We start from the raw sequence: 17,890 nt of genomic DNA on the forward strand, positions 1-17,890 counted from the left end.
GCTTTAGGTTGGGGGGTTGTCTGTAAGCGAGGACAGGTCTGTCTCCCAAGATCTGTGAGAGTAAAGGATGTTACATGTTATGTTATATGCTATTACAGTAGGTTTAGAGCAGCATCTTCTTCTCTGGATGTCAGATGTTCCCTAGCATTCTATATTTAGAGGACCAAACCATTCCGTAGATCCACTCAACTCTTCATAACAATAGTTGATAGGATAAAAGGCCTCCCCATCTCAGCTCAGAGAATCTCCTCCTGGATCATTTAGTGCATTCGCACATGCTACGAACAGGCGGGTGTTCCACTGCCAGCTATACTGACTGCCCATTCTACGGGGGCTCAAGCTTAATCAGCGGCATTTCTGGCCCAGGTCTCTATACAGGAAATCTGCAGAGCAGCAACTTGGTTGTCAGTGCATAAGTTTTCTGCCAACTAGGCTATTACAAGCCAGGGACAGCTCCAGTTTTGGTCAAGCTGTTTTGCAATCATCATGTCCATGAACTCTGACCCCACCTCCTATGCTACTGCTTGGGAGTCACCTACAACGGAATGAACATATGCAAGCACTCAAGGAAAAAACGGTTGCTAACCTATCTGTAACTGTTGTTCTTTGAGATCTGTTGAACATGTCCATTCCACCACTCGCATTGCTACCCCTCTTTGGAGTTGGCCAGAAAGAAAGAACTGAGGAGGTGCAGGTCGGCCAGGCCTTTTATACTGGCACTATGAGTGCACTGCACCAGAGGGTGCCAGAGTGGACCCAATAGATACCACTGGGGGAAAAAGTTCCAGCAACTGTGCTCGAGGCGCATGCACACACACGGACAACAGAATGGACACGTGCAACGTATCTTGAAGAACAACAGTTACAGAGAGGCTAGTAACTGTTTTTTCAGCAACTAACTTATTCATTGATGTGCATTAAAATCCTACAGTTAATGCAAGCTTAGGGCAGTTTAATATTTTGAAATATGTAATATATTTCATTGGTAGTCACTGAATAATTCAAACTACTTGTTAACTTATTTATAGTATCAAGCACACAAGAATCTGGACCACAAAACATGGCTGGAAATCTCCGGAGTAGGAAAAAAAGTGATTCTGGTGAAATTTCTGCTAATGCCCCCAGATCTTCTCTTGGGTAACAACTTAAATTCTTATATTTTTATTCAAGGTTTTTTTTTTTTTTTTACTGCTGAGATAACTGCAGTGTATTTTCTCATTTTTTTAGGGAGAAGAACAACTCTCCACAAGAGTTTGATGCAGTCCTGGTTGGGCGCAATCCCTTAAAGCAATTAAACAAATCTAACCAGGTGGAAGCTTTTTGAATGCTCACTTCTCTCTCTCCCCCCCCCCCCCCTCCCCTGCCCCTGTTTTTCAGATTTGATAACTTTCAATTTGTTTAAATATTTAGGTGTGCCCATTTGGGAGAGTTCCTGTTAAATTAGTAACTGATGCTGTAGATACTGTGAAGAAGATGGATGCTCCACTTACAACTAGTGTTACAAAGAGGTACAGTTAGTTATATTAATCTTGTTGCAAAACAATAGATTTTAATCCGTCTACTCTTCTTTAAAGATATTGTGGGGCAGTAGAACTGGCAACTCTTTTCAGGACATGGACAACTTAGTTGGACATAACTGCCAACAATGATTATAGGCAAAAATAAAAAAATAAAACTATTATATTACCGTAGGTAAGAATACATGATACACTAACTTTTTCAAATGACCACTCAAGTAAAATCTTTGTACAGGAGTATAGGTAGGCTTGAAAGGATTAGATTTTTATTGGTAAATGTTAGTAAACATCAATTTCACCATGTGCATGCAAACTAAGGAAAAGATATTTCCATAGATAATTATAGAAATGTACAGATAGGTAAAGTAAGAAAAATGCTGCTTGAAAACTTAGAGTTTAAGGATATTTACTTTGTGTATGTTGACAATTTTTGTTTTAATGGTTATAAAGCTTTAACGTTTTGAATTTGTGCCTATCATTAAATAATTGTTTGATCCCCTCTTGTAATTTCCTGTAACTGTGGAAAATTAAATCGATAAAAATCTAAAAAACTTAAGAAACATATCTATTATTATTCAAAACTGTTTAAAAAAAAGGGGAGGGGGGCAAACAAAAACCTCATTATTCCAAACCTACATATGTACCCATTTACTAGGGAAGCAAACCAAGTAGAACTCCTCATATGGAGGGGCTTCTGCCATATCATGGGATAATGTGTCATCTGTTTAGATTTTTATATTGCACTCATCACCGTGCTATCGGAATGTTCTCACTGCTCCTATTATTTTGTGACTTCTGTCCAGCGTTTGCACAACTAGCTCAAAACAAATGAACATTTGTCCCTACATTTTGAAGTTTGAGGTTTCTTTTACTGTTAACGTTGTCTTTTATATAAACAGGCAGATATCTGGTTCTAAATGCACAAATTTGATTGCGCCTTTTTCACTGCATGCACCAAAACTTAATGAGGATGATTCATATGAACTGGGAGACTTAAAGGTAACTTTATTTTTCTGTTTCAAATAAGTAATTGTGGAAACTGTAGATAGCTAAAGATGTTTTAGGTGTGTGTGGGGTGGGTGGGTGGGGGAATGAAAACAGTGACTCTAAAACCAAAAAGGGTTCTAGTAATATGAATTCAGAAGCAAGATTAAATTCATATTTAGAGAAAAGAGGAAATGTGTAGGACTTGTGCAGGAAAAATAACTAATGAATCTGTTTATATTCTCACAAAAGTTAATTTATTTTTGGATTCATCTTTAGAGACTGATACATTGAAAAAACAAGGAGTCCTTGTGGCATTTTAGAGACTAACAAATTTATTTGGGCATAAGCTTTCGTGGGCTATAACCCACTTCATCAGATGCATGGAGTGGAAAATACAGTAAGCAGGTATAAATATACAGCACATGAAAAGATGGGAGTTGCCTTACCAAGTGGGGGGGTCAATGCTAACGAGGCCAATTCAATTAGGGTGGGTGTGGCCCATACCCAACAGTTGACAAGAAGGGGTGAATATCAACAGAGGGAAAATTACTTTTTGTAGTGACCCAGCCACTCCCACTCTTTATTCAGGCCTAATTTGATGGTGTCAAGTCTGCAAATTATCCATGGCACTGATTGTCCCCATACTGGGCACCTCAGATCCACCTAAGCGCTCTCTCTCTCTCTCTGCACCATGCCTGCATCAGAACTGTTCATCTCTATATTGGCAATGGAAATTGATGATGGAGGTTCATCATCATCCTTCACCCATCGCATCACAATACACTGCACCTTGAGATCAGCCCCCCTACTGAGTTCATCCCTCTGACAAATTGTGAGAGGTGGCCACTAAACTATCTCCAGTACACGTGCAGAGATGAAGCACACTGGAAAGGTCAGCTCCACTTCCAGAAGAGGACTACGCCTCCTCCTACTCCCTGTCAGAAGCTCATAGTGAGGCATCCTCCCCAGAATACCCTGTTGCTTCTCCTTGGGTGGTGCAGTGGTTGCAGGCATTTGGCATCCTTCAGGAGGTCCAGACTGCCATAGACTTCCCTTTCAAGAACAGTAAACTTTTTAACAGTACCACTGACAATACCTTGCATACTCTAAAGAAGTGTAGGGCCACATGGAGATCCCTGGGCTTTTGCAGCCTAACCCAGGGGTTCTCACTTCATTGCACCACCACCCCCTTCTGAAAACAAAAATTACTACATGACCCCAGGAGTGGGGACCGAGGCCTGAGCCCACTGAAGCTTGAGGCCAGCCAAGCCCCACCACCCCAGGCAGGGGGGCCAAAGCCTGAGCCCCGCTACTCCAAGCAGGGTGTGTGTGTGGCAAAGCTGAAGCCCAAGGGGCTTCAGCCCCCACTGGGAGGCCTGTAATCTGAGTCCCGCCACCCCGGGCTGAAGGCCTCGGGCTTTGGCCCTGGGCGGTGGGGCTTGGGCTTTGGCTTCAGCCCCAAGGCCTAGCAAGTCTAATACCAGCCCTGGCAACCCCATTGAAACAGGATCCTGACCCACTTGGGGTCCCGACTCACAGTTTGAGAACTGCTGTCCTAGCCCCTAAGAGGAAGTTCTTGAATCAACAGCAACAGACCCAGACAGCAGCAGTACTTTGGAGTCCCCGAGGAAGAGGTCACATTTCCACCTCAGACAACTGCACTTCCTCTTTGACTGCTTCCCCATCTGGAGCCCTACAGAGAAACATCAATTTTGACATGCAGATCAGGAGTTGCATATTTAGAATCACTGGTTGGTCACCCTTCAGTTAGCTCCCTGTTTGGTAACTGCCTCTCCCATTTATGGGCAGCTTCACTGTGAGTCACAACAACAAGTACCCAGAGTTTTGTTTCAGAGGGGGCGCTAGCCCAGTTAGGTTGGGCTCTGAACCTAATACGCACTTTACCCCCATCCCTGGAATACCAGGGATCCTGAGCAAGTTGAAACAGAATGTGGACTGAGTCGTTATGATAGAACTGGCTTGGGGCAGGCAGTATTGGTATTCGTATCTAATGAGTGTATCCATTTGATGGCCCATCACTTTACCTGCTCAACCGGACCTGGTCTCTCAGTGCAACAGCAAGTTCCACACCTGGACCCAGTGTAACTTCTCCTGACTGCCTGGATGCTAGCTAGCTGACATTAGGACATCTTACTTCACAGCAGAAGTAAGATATCGGACTGTCTGCTTTCTCTAAAACTCTCTGGCCTCACTCAGCTCAATATGGGTGCTTCAGGCAGTAACATCTGCTAATCACCCTCTGGTCCAGTGGTAGACAGTGTTCTTGCACCCTGAGGTATCAAGATTATTTAAGGGGCTTATTAATGTTTTCCCCTCAGTTCAGGGACCCCCCTCTATCATGAGACCTTAACCTAGTGATGTCAAGCCTGAGGGGGAACCCCCCACTGAAAACCAGCTATGTGCTTCTTCTTCGAGTGCTGTCCCTGTGGGTGCTCCACTTCAGGTGTTCGTGCGCCCCTGCGCTCATAGTCGGAGACTTTTAGTAGCAGTGCCGGTTGGGTTGCACGTGCGTAGTCCCTCCCCGCCCCCCAACGGGAATGCCCGGTTTCCCGGGCTCTCAGCGCCTTGCCTCCAGGCTCCGAGTGCCTGTCCCTGACAGCCACGCTTGGTGTGTTTGCTGCCTGTGTGTTAGTGCCTCCGACGCAGGCACTAACAAAGTGTTGCATTGCCTCAGGCTCACAGAAAGGCAGGGAGTGGAGAGGTCTCTCGGACCTGCGTCGGGGCATGAGGCTTGGGGACCCCCCCCCCCCCACACTTCACCAGCCGCAGCTTCGGACAGGAGTGCTTTCTCCAACCCCACATTGGAGTGCCCCGCCAGGCATCACTCGAGGAAGCACCTGGGTCCCCACCGCAGAAATAAAAAACAAACAAACCCACAGCCGTCCCACGGATAATAATAGCACCGGCTATGCTGTCAGCGCCAGGAGCTCCAGTGCCTGAGAGCTCTGGCACCGCTGCAGACAGAGACTTCGGAGCCCCGTGCCTCCACGCCACAGCTGCTCCGTGGGCAGGTATCTAGTGCTGGCACCGGCAGTGCGGTCAGCGCTGGGTGCCGAGGTGGTGGAAAACCCTGGCACCGCTAGAGCCAGAGACTCTACACGAGCCGGCTCCGACACAGGCACTATGGGGAAATCAAAACCCATGCCTCTGCACCGCAATGTACGTTCATTCCACGGACAGGCATCTAATACTGGCACCGGCTGTGCTGTTAGCACCAGGAGCCAAAGTAGTGGAAAATTGCGGCACCGCTGGCACTGTTAGAGCCAGAGACGCTACAAGAGCTGGCTCCAACACAGGCACTATGGGGAAATCAAAACCCCGTGCCTCCGCACTACATTTTATATTCGTTCTGTGAGTGGGCGTCCAATACTGGCACCGGCTGTGCTGTCAGCACCAGGAACCAAAGTAGCGGAAAATCCCAGCGCTGCTGGCACCGTTAGAGCCAGAGACGCTACAAGAGCTGACTCCAACACAGGCACTAAGGGGAAACCAAAAACCTGTGCCTCCGTACTGCAATCTACAAACGGCAGTGCGGCGCCGCTATAAAAGGCGCCTTCTTCAAAGGCACACCCAATACGCATTGAGGCGTAGCCAGCAGCGCTGCCTTCCCCTCTGCAGCCCTGGCACTGACAAGGAGGCAGCCCCAGGGGCCAGTCAAACCAGCACAGCAGCAGTTCCTCAGACAGAGGGTTCTGGTATTCGGCTCTGCCCCGATCCCTCTATTTGCGGTACCGATATGAGAATTATACCCTCGGCACCAAGTCTTCCTCTGTCCCCAACATCACTCACTGTCTCCTTCCTTATTTGAAGGAGAAAGATGAGGAAGAACAGGGAGTTATTCCCCCATCGGCTCCTATCCATCAGGAGTCAGTCAACCCAGGAGTCTCTCCTGGGGCATATTATGCTGTCCCCAGGTATTTACAGTGGTATGGGGACCCCCTATGCTGCTCCCATCCCAATGGGCATACTGGACTCCTTGGGTCATATGCCCCACACAAGGGGGGACTGCCCACCACGGCCAGACCCAGCACACAGTAATTCCGCACAGCTTCTGTACCAGCACCTTCAGTGGTACCAGGGAAAGAGGAGGAAGAACCTCCCCCCCTGCAGGGGACATCACTTACCCACTTGCCATCATTGTCCACAGAGGACACCTTTATGCCTCCTCCCCCTAATCTAGGGGATGATTTCAAACTGTTCCATGACTTATTTGAGAGGGTGGCCTTCTCTGGACATCTCCCTTGAGGAGGTCCCTGTGATACAGCATGGGCTAGTGAGTTTTTTGCATACATCTGCTTCGTTTAAAAAAAAAATTCCCTTCATATGAATGAGGCACTGATGGACCCTGTAAGGGTCATTCTGTGGACCCCTGCAGATGCCCCTCCAGCTGGTGGAAGGTCCGACAGGAGGTGTGTACCAACAAAGGGCGTCGACTTCGCATCCAGCGCATAATTTCTTAGTGATAGATGCAGTCCAGCAACGTGGCATGCAACAACAGCCCTGAAACACAACTCATGATAAGGATTGGAAAAGACTTGATCAGTTTTGGCAATAAGGCTTACTCCTTGGCTGCCCCCACCGCCGCATAGCCAACTATGCGACATTACTAACAAAATACAACTATACAAACTACACAAAAATGTCCGAATTGATTAATTGTATTGCCAAGGACAAGGGAGAACAATTTGCAACACTTGATTCTGAGGACAGGGCTGCAACATCTGTGTCCATGGTGGTTGTAATGAGAAGTTCATGGCTCTATCTTTCTGGCTTCCCCGAAGAGGTGCAATTCATGGTGGAAGACTTGCCAGCCCAAATTATTCGCCAAAAAGGCAGACGACTCACTCCACTCACTCACGGACTCACAAGCGACTCTCCAATCCTTGGGAACCTATAACCCCAAACCGAAGAGGAAACCGAGAAATTACTTTACATCCCAATGATACCACCGGCCAATGTATTCACAACAACAGCTGTGATTTGACTCACAGGGTCGCAGACACAGGCCCTGAGGGGACAACAATCTACTTCTCAAGTTGCATACCAACCATCAACTTCCCCTAACAAGAACTCTGATGGATGGAGATCAATGCTCGACCTCCAATAATTCAACAAGTTCGTCAGAAACACGATTTAAAATGGTCACACTATACGCTATAAGCGACTGCCTGCTAAAAGCATCAACCCAGCAAACAGCATTGCAAGCCACCGAAGAGGTGGTAACCCTCTTCACGAATCTGGGCTTCCTAATAAATACCAAACAGCCCACTCTAACAACAGTGCAAGAGCTGAACTTCATTGGGGCCCACCTCAACTCTATCGAGGCTATAGCCTCACTACCGAGACAATGTTCTTTCACTCTCACCAGCCTTATACCCACTGCGTGAAATAGCCCACAGGTATCTGCCAGGACTTGCCCCCAACTCCTTGACCACATGACAGCCACGACATTTGCTGTCAGACACACCAGATTAAACATCCGTTGCCTACAAGGAAGGGTACGTATCAACTTTGTTCCACAAAGGCACAGCATAAACAAACACCCCACGATATCGGGCAAAACTGACCAACATATGCACGGGGGCACCCTTAATTCAGACCACAAATGCCTCACTCCTGGGATGCGGAGCACACCTGCACCCACATAGGGCTGCTGGTCCCCTGCGGAATCCCTTCAACATATATTGAAGCTATTGGAACTTCAAGCTGTCCGCAACGCTTGCTCCCAATTCCTGCCACTCATCAAGTCCAAGGCTATTTGAAGCCTTAGCTTGTATGTATTATATATACAGACAAGGGGGGAGCACACTCACAGTACCTCTGTGTGCAAGCCATAAAATTCTGACGATGGTGCATCAGACACAATATCCACACCACCACAGCAGATACACTCAGCAGACAAATTTCTCAGGACCACAAAGGGAGCTTGACAACACAGTACTCCTGCATGTATTTCAACACTGGGGGTTCCCCTCAGTAGACCTTTTATTAACTGCACAAAATACCAAACACCTTTGTTTTTGTTCCGGTGCGGGTCTCGATGTGCAGTCGTTAGGTGATGCATTCCTCCTTGAGTGCAACACTCCCATTCTCTATGCCTTCCCTCCTATTCCTCTCTTGAACCGAGTGATCCACAAGATCAGGCTGGATGGGCCACAGTAATTCTTACTATCATGGTCTCGCCAAACCATGGTTCCTTACTCCCTCAGCATGACCGTGCATCCATGAATCAAACTCCCACTTCTGTGTCACCTGGTGTCCCAGGACTCCGACTGTGTCCTGCATCCACAGAAACTCCATCTCAGAGCATGGCTCCTCCATCGCTCACGGAACCTGAGCTGACCTGTTCAGAGGAGGTACAAAATATAGTTACACAGTTGAACAGAAATGAACGGTCTCCCATACACCCTGAAGGGGAGACGAGTTAAGGCCTGGTGCCAACTAAAACGGATGACTTCCATCCAGGGACATTACCCTCTATACTGCGTTACCTATTAGAACTCAAATGGTCAGACCTATCCATGAGCTCAATAAGTCCGTCTATCTACCATCACAACATTCCACCCCAAGGTGGATTGCCATCCCGTCTTTACCCATCTACTGACCCAATGTTTCCTCAGAGGACTCAATAATGCCTACTCTGAACTACGTGAGCCTACTACACCATGAGACCTGAACCTGGTCCTTCGAATCATCACCTCTTCCCCATGTGAACCCAGGATGACATAATCACTGCTACCCCGTTCTATGAAAATAGCATTTCTTGTGGCAATGACATCTGTCACACGTGTGGGAGCACTTTGGGCTTTCATGGCGGAACCCCCATACATGGTCTTCTTTGAGGATAAAGTCTCCCTCAGACCACACCACTAAACCCCACACCGATAGAACACATTACACACTCCATAATTTGATGTTTGGAGGACATTGGCTTCTTACATAGACAGGACTAAACCATCCCATAAATCACCCAGACTGTTTCTATCCATCACTGAATGCTCCAAAAGGAGCACCATCTCTAAACAAAGACTTTCCACATAGATCCAAAATCGCACAAAACTCTATCATTAGTGCGACTGCCAATCCCTCATGGGCATTCACTCTCATCCCACTAGAGTCTTATCAGCCTCCACGGCTTCCCTGCATAATGTACCTATCGCGGATGTTTGTAGAGTTGCTGCCTGGGCCGCAGCCCATACCTTTAGACAGCACTATGCCTTAGAGCAACAGGCAACGTCTGATACCTCCTTTGGATGCTCTCTACTATCGGAGGTCACGACTTCAACTCCAAAGCCCCTCCTTCCATCGGAGGGCACTGCTCTGAAGTCACCTAAAGTGGAGCACCCACAGGGACAGCACTCGAAGAAGAAGAAGAAGAGAAGGTTACTCGCATTGTGCAGTAACTGAGGTTCTTCGAGATGTGTGTCCCTTATGGGTGCTCCACTACTCTCCCTCCTCCCCTCTACTTCGGAGTTTCCTTATTAGTCTCTGCAGTAGAGAAGGAACTGAGTGGGGGTTGCTTGCACAGCATCGGTTAACTGCCTGCAGCAGCGCGAGGCAGGGACTACGCACGTGCGACCCAACCAGCACTGCTACTAAAAGTCTCCGACTACGAGCGTAGGGGCAAATGAACACCTAAAGTGGAGCACCCACAGGGACACGCATCTCGAAGAACCTCAGTTACTGCACAAGGTGAGTAACCTTCTCTTCCTCTATCATTTGTCAGTCATCACAATGACTAGAGAAAACTGGGGAGATGCAGGGTGGGCCTGCCACATACAGCTTTCCACAAGGACAGTTGCCCTCAGGTCTCACCCCATGCTCCTGCCGAAAATGTTCTGACATCCATATTAACCGATCTGTTCATCTCCTGGTCTTCCCTGAATGAAATGAGACTCCATATGCTGGATGTTGTAAGATCATTGTTTTTATTTGGACAGGTCTAAATCATTCAGATGTAGTGCCATGCTCTTTGTGATGTCCCTCAGCCCTTTCAGCAAACAATTGGTGTTGGCACAAACTCTCTAAATGCGTCTTGGACTGTGTTAAGATTTGTTATGGCCTGGCCAAGAAAGACCCATATGGACATGTTAGAGCTTACTCTACCATGCCCAAGCAACCTCAGCTGCCTTGGTGGCCCAGTTAGCTAACGTCCCCATCTCAGATATGCTAAGTGGGGATATGTAGGTCAGGCCACATTTTCACATCTCACTGTTCACAGGCTTCTAGATTGGATAGAAACTGTGGTAGGTAGGCCTCTGTTCTCACTCCTCTTAGTGCTGGGATGACTGTTTGCTACATATCCAGAGTGGAATCTGTGAATAATCATTTGAAGAAAGTACAGTTACTTATCCTATAGTAACTGGTTTTTCAAGTTGTTTCTTCAAACATTCATTCCCTTGCATTTCACTTTGAATTTGACATATGAGGTGTTCACAAGATTATTTTTTTTCCTAAGCTAGTAAGGAATGATGAGATAGACAAATGAAGAAAAGTCTCTTGTCATAAATAATGCAATGTGCAGTGGTAGTCAAGAAGATAATATGAATATCAGGATTTATTAACCAAAAAGAGAATGCTCAAGATTTGCAGATTTGTTGTTGGCATAAAACAATTTACAATTGGATTAAGAATACTAAAACTATTTTATTGGTTGCTTCACTTTATTTAAAAAAGGGAAAAAATCATACCAGAAATAGGAAAATTTAGAGAAGGGTAATAATTGGAATGATTACACAGGTGTAAACTTCTATGTGTTCATATATTTAAAGTTTAGAACTAATAATGTGTTTATTTGGTATGGGGTATATCAGTGGCAAACTATTATCACAAGGAAATGACTTTTAGATACTGTGTTTGAGTTCTTTTTCTTGATGCTTTTATTTATATTGTTTTCTTTAGTCCTTACAAGATGAAAGCTCTGTAAAATCACAGATATCAGATGAAGAGAGTTTAGAAACTGCAACTGAATCAACTGTAACCCTAAAAAATAAAACCGATTCAAGTCTTGCAACAAAAAGAAAAGAAGGTAATTGTCCTAATAAGACTAATTTTTTACCAATCCAAAATGGAACAAGCATTTTAAGTGGGCTGTTCTGTTTAGAATGTCTGCTAAAGGGAACCTTATAACTAGCCAATACTTACTACTTTTGTGATTAGGGAAGAATTTAAAAATACAAATTCCTCTTTATTTTTTGTGGGGTGAGGTTGGGCAAAGTCAACCTTCCAAGAAAGGACTGTAAATACACCTCTACCCCGATATAACGCTGTCCTCGGGAGCCAAAAAATCTTACCGCGTTATATTGAACTTGCTTTGATCCACCGGAGTGCGCAGCCCCGCCCCCCCGAAGCACTGCTTTACCGCGTTATATCCGAATTCATGTTATATCGGGTCGCGTTATATCGGGGTAGAGGTGTATGTTCAAAACTGAAGCTTGATAACTTATCACCACTGAGTGCAGGAATTGTAACAGATGTGCCTGTATATAATGTTCATCTACTCTGTCCTTGCTAGCTCTTTGTGAGTAGGCAGGGTGTTGAAAATTACATGAATCCTGACCTTTGGAGAGCAAGACTTTTGGCAATTTGAATATCATGCTTGCTCTCCCCCCCCCCCCCCCAAAAAAAGCCAAAGGCAAAGTCCCAGCTCCTCAGCTAAACAATACAACAAAGTTGGAGGATACTATTTCCTATCATCAGACTAGATGGATTACTAGACTAGAAATGGATGCATAACTCTTATCTAGGTTACCAGCATGAATTTAGCCTTCATCAGTAGTAACTAAAAGTAGCTCTGGCTAAAAATAATATATTGACCAAGGGTAAAAATTTTTAAAGTGCCCAAGTACCATTTTCAAGAATGACTGAGGCACTTGGGAACCAAAGTCTCACTGACTTTCAGTCAGGTTCTTTTAAAATGTTACCCTACATTCCTACTTTTGAGTCTTGTGTTTCAAATGTGAAACAGGCTCGTTCTTTGATCCCTTTGAGAGCCATGAAATGAAATCGTCCTCTCTTTGTCTGCTTAAATAAACATTTAAGATTTTTAAAACATTTGTGATGATCTTGTCAGGTGAGGTAGTATGTAGTGGATTCAGTGGGTTTTAATAAATGCTTCAAGGTCTTGTACACCATTTTATGTTCCCTGCCTTGAGGTATTTGCTATTTTCTAAATCTACATAATATGGAATGTGAAAACACTTGTCTGTGTATTTTCTTTCCCCTGAAGAATATCTCATCTCTGCCACAATTTCTTTCTTTATAGATTTATAAATGAAATAGACCAGAAGAATTATTTTGTTATATCAGCTAACTTCCAGAGACTAAAGACTATCTCTTCCCTTTTGCTCTTAGGTAGCTGAAAATCCCTAAGAGACCTTCAGGCAACTCTAATTTATCTTGCCCTTGACAAAATGGCACTGAGTTAATTCACACTTTCAGTTCCTACAAACAAAAGTCAGATGAACATATTAGGCATTTTTGGATCTGGCTAATTACCACTCTTATTTAATTGTGTATAGGGACAGGGAAGGCAAGACACTAATCAGTCTCGGATGTTGGAAGTTAAATTCAAAATTCCACTGCCACATGTTTTAAAACTGCCTCAACTCCCCACTCTGGTCCTGTATTCTAGTATTCATACCTTTGGTCAAACAGAATAGAATAAGTCTTATTTGCAGCCAACACTGCTCTTTAATTGGACAGATTGCTGTTTTGTCCCCTCCTTTTTTCCACTCATTTCTTCAGTTGAAAAGTGGTTCTTCTGTAGTCTCTGGGGCAGACGGAAAGAGACCTGACCCTGTGTTTGTTGCAAGATTATGCAGATTACCATTGTCATCCTACCTGCATAGTCCAAATACCACTACTAAGATAAAATATTGCCTATAAACGCATGTGTGTGTCTTTCTGTGTGAGAGAGAGAGAGAGCAAGAGAGTATGAGTGGTAGTATTGATTAGGAGTCTAATTCTTTATTCTGTTTAAGAGGCAAAACAAATGTAGAAGCCTGTTCATAGTAAAAATGGTGATGTTGATGCCTCAGATGGTATTCTGACCCTATATTTAAATTTTCAGTGAGAGCAGTTGCCGCCGCTGTTGGGATTAGTATCTATTTGTGTCTGAGCACCAGGTATTTAAAAAAAGAAAGAAAAAAAAAAGAAGAAAAAAAAAGCTTCAGCGCCAGCTGAGTGCCCTAGATTCCTGTCAGCAGTATTTCATATAGTTTAAAACTTTTGCTAATTTATTATAGATAATTGTAATATTTTTGATAAATCCTGGAAATATTCTAAAGCTCTACTTGAAGACTCCAAGCAGGGGACAAGATATTACCCTACTCTTTAAAACTCGGTGATAGAGAGCTTGTGACTTAAACCACCTTCTTTTTACCTGTTCTTTTTATAGTGTTTAAAGGAGACAATTTCTGGGAAACTATCTAAATGATCAAGGTCTAACAATGAAGAACAGCTTTGAAAAAACCTAATATTTTAAAAAGATACTTGCAACCACCTCTTTTGCTCCTATTAACTTTTTTCATTGGGTACAAAATGCGCACACAAATTTTAACAAAGTGCTTAATAATCCTCTTGCTAGCTTCTGATTATTTCCAACAGCAGAATTTGATCAGTCATGAAAACACCCGCTGTCTGTAGTAAAAATCTATTACAAAAAGTAGTTCATACTCAGTAAAACATTTTTAAACTGCACAACTCACCCACTTCTATTATCTGAAAATAACAGTATGATTAGTTTATATACTCAAAGGCTGATTAGAGTTAGTTGCAGAGACCGTCAAAAGGTAAAATTCTTTTTAGCATTAGTTATTTATATAATACATACATGAAAAGAACATTAAGATTGCAAAATCAATCATTCAAAATTTAAGAAATGCCTGACTTGAGGATGTCTGTGCAACTATAATATGGCCCCCATGTTCATATGCATTATCATACAATCTTTAATTACACGATCATACATAAGGCTTCAAGTTTGTAATGGAAGTCATGGATTCCGTGACCTCTGTGACTTCTGCAGCGGCCAGCTGCACCGGCCGCTGCTGGGGCAGTTTCCCCCTCCCCTCCCCCCCCACCCCCCTGCAGTAGCAGGAGTTTGGGTAGGGCGTGGGAGGGGGTGAGGGCTCTGGGCAGCACTTACCTCAGGGGTGGTGGGGGCTCCCCGGAAGTGGCAACATCTCTCAGCTCCTGGGGGAGGCCTCCACCGAGGAGCTGAGGGATGTCGCTGCTTCCGGAGAGGCGTGGAGCTGGATAGGGAGCCTGCCAAACTCCCCCAACCCCCACCCCAGCACTAGCAGGGGTCCCAGGATGCCCCCCCTCTGAGCACCTACGGCACCCCCGGGCCACCTCCCTCCCCAAGATTTAGTCAGGAGTATAGACAGGTCATAGGCCGTGAATATTTGTTTACTGCCTGTGAGCTGTCCATGACTTTTACTAAAAATACCTGTGACTAAAATGTAGGCTTAATCATACACAGTTTTTCGATAGGGTCCCCTTGCTTCATTCAAGGTGCAGAATGCATGACACTCAATGAGCGATTCAATATTTTGTTTTCTCCTCCATTATTCAATGGGTGGCCCCATGCCTTATTTACTGTACACTATTCAAACCCTGCTCTAAAGACCGAATTATGAACTTCTGCATGGGTTTTTAATGTGTCCTTCATCGCTATAGTATTTGAATATTTCAGAAACACTTAGTTTCAGCACACCCCTGTGAGATAAGCGGGTATTATCCCCATTTTACTAATGGGGAACTGAAGCACAAATACTAAAGTCGAAAATGTCCACTAATTTTGGGTGCCCATTGTGAGCTGCTTAGGATCTGATTTTTTAGAATACTTGCCATTATAGAGCACTTTATATGATCAAAACACAGCTCCCACTAACTTTATTTGCCAATGTGAGCACTCACCCCTTCTGCGAATCAGACCTCTAGGTCAAATTCAGCACCCAGAAAATGAGGTGCACATAATTTGGTTTATTTAAAATCTGTCTCCTTTAATAATAGAAGAAAAATGACTTATTTCAGAAACAAATGTGCAGCATCAGGAGCAAAGGATACCAGAGTTGAGGTATCTGGAAAGTCATGAGCAACAGTCCAGTTCTCTTGGAAGTAACAGAAAACAAGTGGAGCAGTTAAAACTAAATTGTGTTACATCTGCAAAGAAATGGGAGATTCCAGAAGTGACACACAAGAGCTACACAGAGGTGACTTCATTATTTTCTTGTATAGGAATGTAAAATGTGGTGGTTTTGTCTAGTCACTTTCTCTTGTTTTCTTACATATTGCTATGGATGCAGAAATCTACAGTGCTACATAAAAGCTCACGCTCATTAAGTAATACCAAAAATTTTAGACTAATGTGCTCTTACTCTACGTGAGAATTTCTGAACTAACAACCTACTTTACTGTTGTTAGGGAAAGCGATCAAGTTTTGAACAGCCTATCCTTCCCATTTCAAAAAGATCATCGCCAGTAGAAGCTGCTCCTAAAAGAAAAGATCCAGTGTATTTTTGTGGAACACCAAGCAACAACAAGCTGAATGATTATATGGCCTGGTAAGGGGTGTGTGTGTGTGTGTGTGTGTTTGTGTTTAAATGGACTTACCACAGTAACTTTGTAATACTTTTATTAAGATAACTTAGTTTAGGGCCTCTAAATTGCAAACCTAAAGTTTAGATGCTACTACTGGGGTAATTCTGCTCCAAAAAAATAAATAATTCTATGCACAATATTTTAAAATTCTACCAAATTCTGCATATTTTATTTGTCAAAATAACACAATATAATCATGCCCGTTTCAATTACTTTGGTAATGTATTTCAAAATACCTATTAGCAAGTATATCTGTAACAATACAGACACACAAAAAAAGATTCAGGTAATGGTTTTATTTGGCAGATTCCTTACTAGGCATATTAATACAGAACTTTGAGTAATTCATTTAAACTACATTACAGAAATGTATTTCCCACCCCTCAGAAGCAGTGAAAAGGCTTTGTGGAGTTGGGGTAATGGAGGAGCTGAGGGAGAGGGGGAAGGAACCTAGGAGTGAACCTGGAGGGTTGTTGTCTATGGGTGGGAGAAGTATGGAATAGGGATTGTTTTTTGGAGGGGGGCGGGGGGATTGTTAGGGAGTTGGGAAGCCTCCCTCATGCAGATGCTTGGATTCAGCCAGGATCTCCCATTCAGTCAGGCACATCTGCCCCTTTTCCTGTGTGTCCTGCAGCTCCTTTCCCCATGTGTCCTTCAGCCCCCTTCCACCATCCCCATGTTTCCCTGCCTCCCATCTTCCTGTGGCCCTCTGGCTCCCCTCCCATTCAGCCTCTGGCTCAATGCTGTCACTCCTCTAGTTCCTGAGCCTGCACCCCAGTCTGTCCTGCCCCAGTAGCCCTTCTGAACCCCAGTCTGTGGCCCCCAGTAGTCTCGTGTGCTCCTCTCTGTCTGTCCTAACCTGGCTCCATGGGAAGGGTGCTGTTTGAACGCAGCCGCCTGCTGGCTGTTCTGGTGCCACAGCAGCCTCTGATGGGTGAAAGGCAGAAGTGCAGCACTTCTCGGGCAGAATGTCTGTGCCGCACATGAGTTCTGCATGTGTGCAGTGGCGCAGAATTCCCCCAGGAGTAAAAGAGGCTAGAAAAGATTTCTATGCATCTTTATGCATGATATTAGGAACAGCACATCACTCTAAGACATCAGAATGATTTTAGAATATAAGGAATTTGTTGGCTTCAAGTTCCAAAATCAGGACTTCAATACTAAATCTAAACAATGGGTCTTCATTACAAACACTTAAACGTTGATATCTGGTCACTAATAAAGGACACTTTATCTTTTTAATCCCTAATTTTGGGATTGATTAAAAGACCCATATTGGGTTGAACAATTAACCTGCATAATTTTGAGAAACCAGTATTGTAGATTCTGGAGTAGTTGAACTTGAGTTTCCTTTCTGGAATGCTACCTTTGAAGAGTGTGTTGATGTATTGGGAAGGAAGTGGTAGGAGCTGGAGTGAGGGATGGGAGGAGAGAGAAAGGAGCCATGGGAGAACAAGGGCAGAAGGGTTTGCGATGACTAGAGCACTCTCCCATCCAGAATGTGGACTAGATCCCAGGATTTCTGAGTCTTGGCATTCCTCTGCAGTTAAGCATATAGCTGTGAAACTGGCAAAGTGTCTCTCATTCCTCTAATAACTGGTCTACATAGAAGCAAACAGCCTATTACTGCTACCAATTACTGTTAGTTCAAGTGATAGAGATCTGTGCTGTGGATCCTGTGCTGTGCCAGCTCAGCTGATGAGCCCATGTGTGAATCAATATGATTCCACATAATAGAATTTTTTCAGAAACTTAAAACA

At 44.4% G+C, this 17,890-nt stretch overlaps 1 protein-coding gene across 1 annotated transcript in view; it reads left to right on the forward strand.

The window, feature by feature from the left end:
- Nucleotides 1-17,890, forward strand: part of TTK (TTK protein kinase) — a 92,432-nt gene that overhangs the window by 24,611 nt on the left and 49,931 nt on the right. Inside the window, exons 6-12 of the mRNA XM_065401817.1 lie at nt 1,029-1,137; nt 1,228-1,309; nt 1,411-1,508; nt 2,417-2,516; nt 11,427-11,553; nt 15,564-15,742; nt 15,954-16,093. Of these exons, the coding sequence (XP_065257889.1) occupies nt 1,029-1,137; nt 1,228-1,309; nt 1,411-1,508; nt 2,417-2,516; nt 11,427-11,553; nt 15,564-15,742; nt 15,954-16,093 (835 nt within the window). The remainder of the gene's footprint in view (nt 1-1,028; nt 1,138-1,227; nt 1,310-1,410; nt 1,509-2,416; nt 2,517-11,426; nt 11,554-15,563; nt 15,743-15,953; nt 16,094-17,890) is intronic.

Source organism: Emys orbicularis, chromosome 3 (genome assembly GCF_028017835.1).
Source record: "Emys orbicularis isolate rEmyOrb1 chromosome 3, rEmyOrb1.hap1, whole genome shotgun sequence".
Lineage (NCBI taxonomy): Eukaryota > Metazoa > Chordata > Testudines > Emydidae > Emys > Emys orbicularis.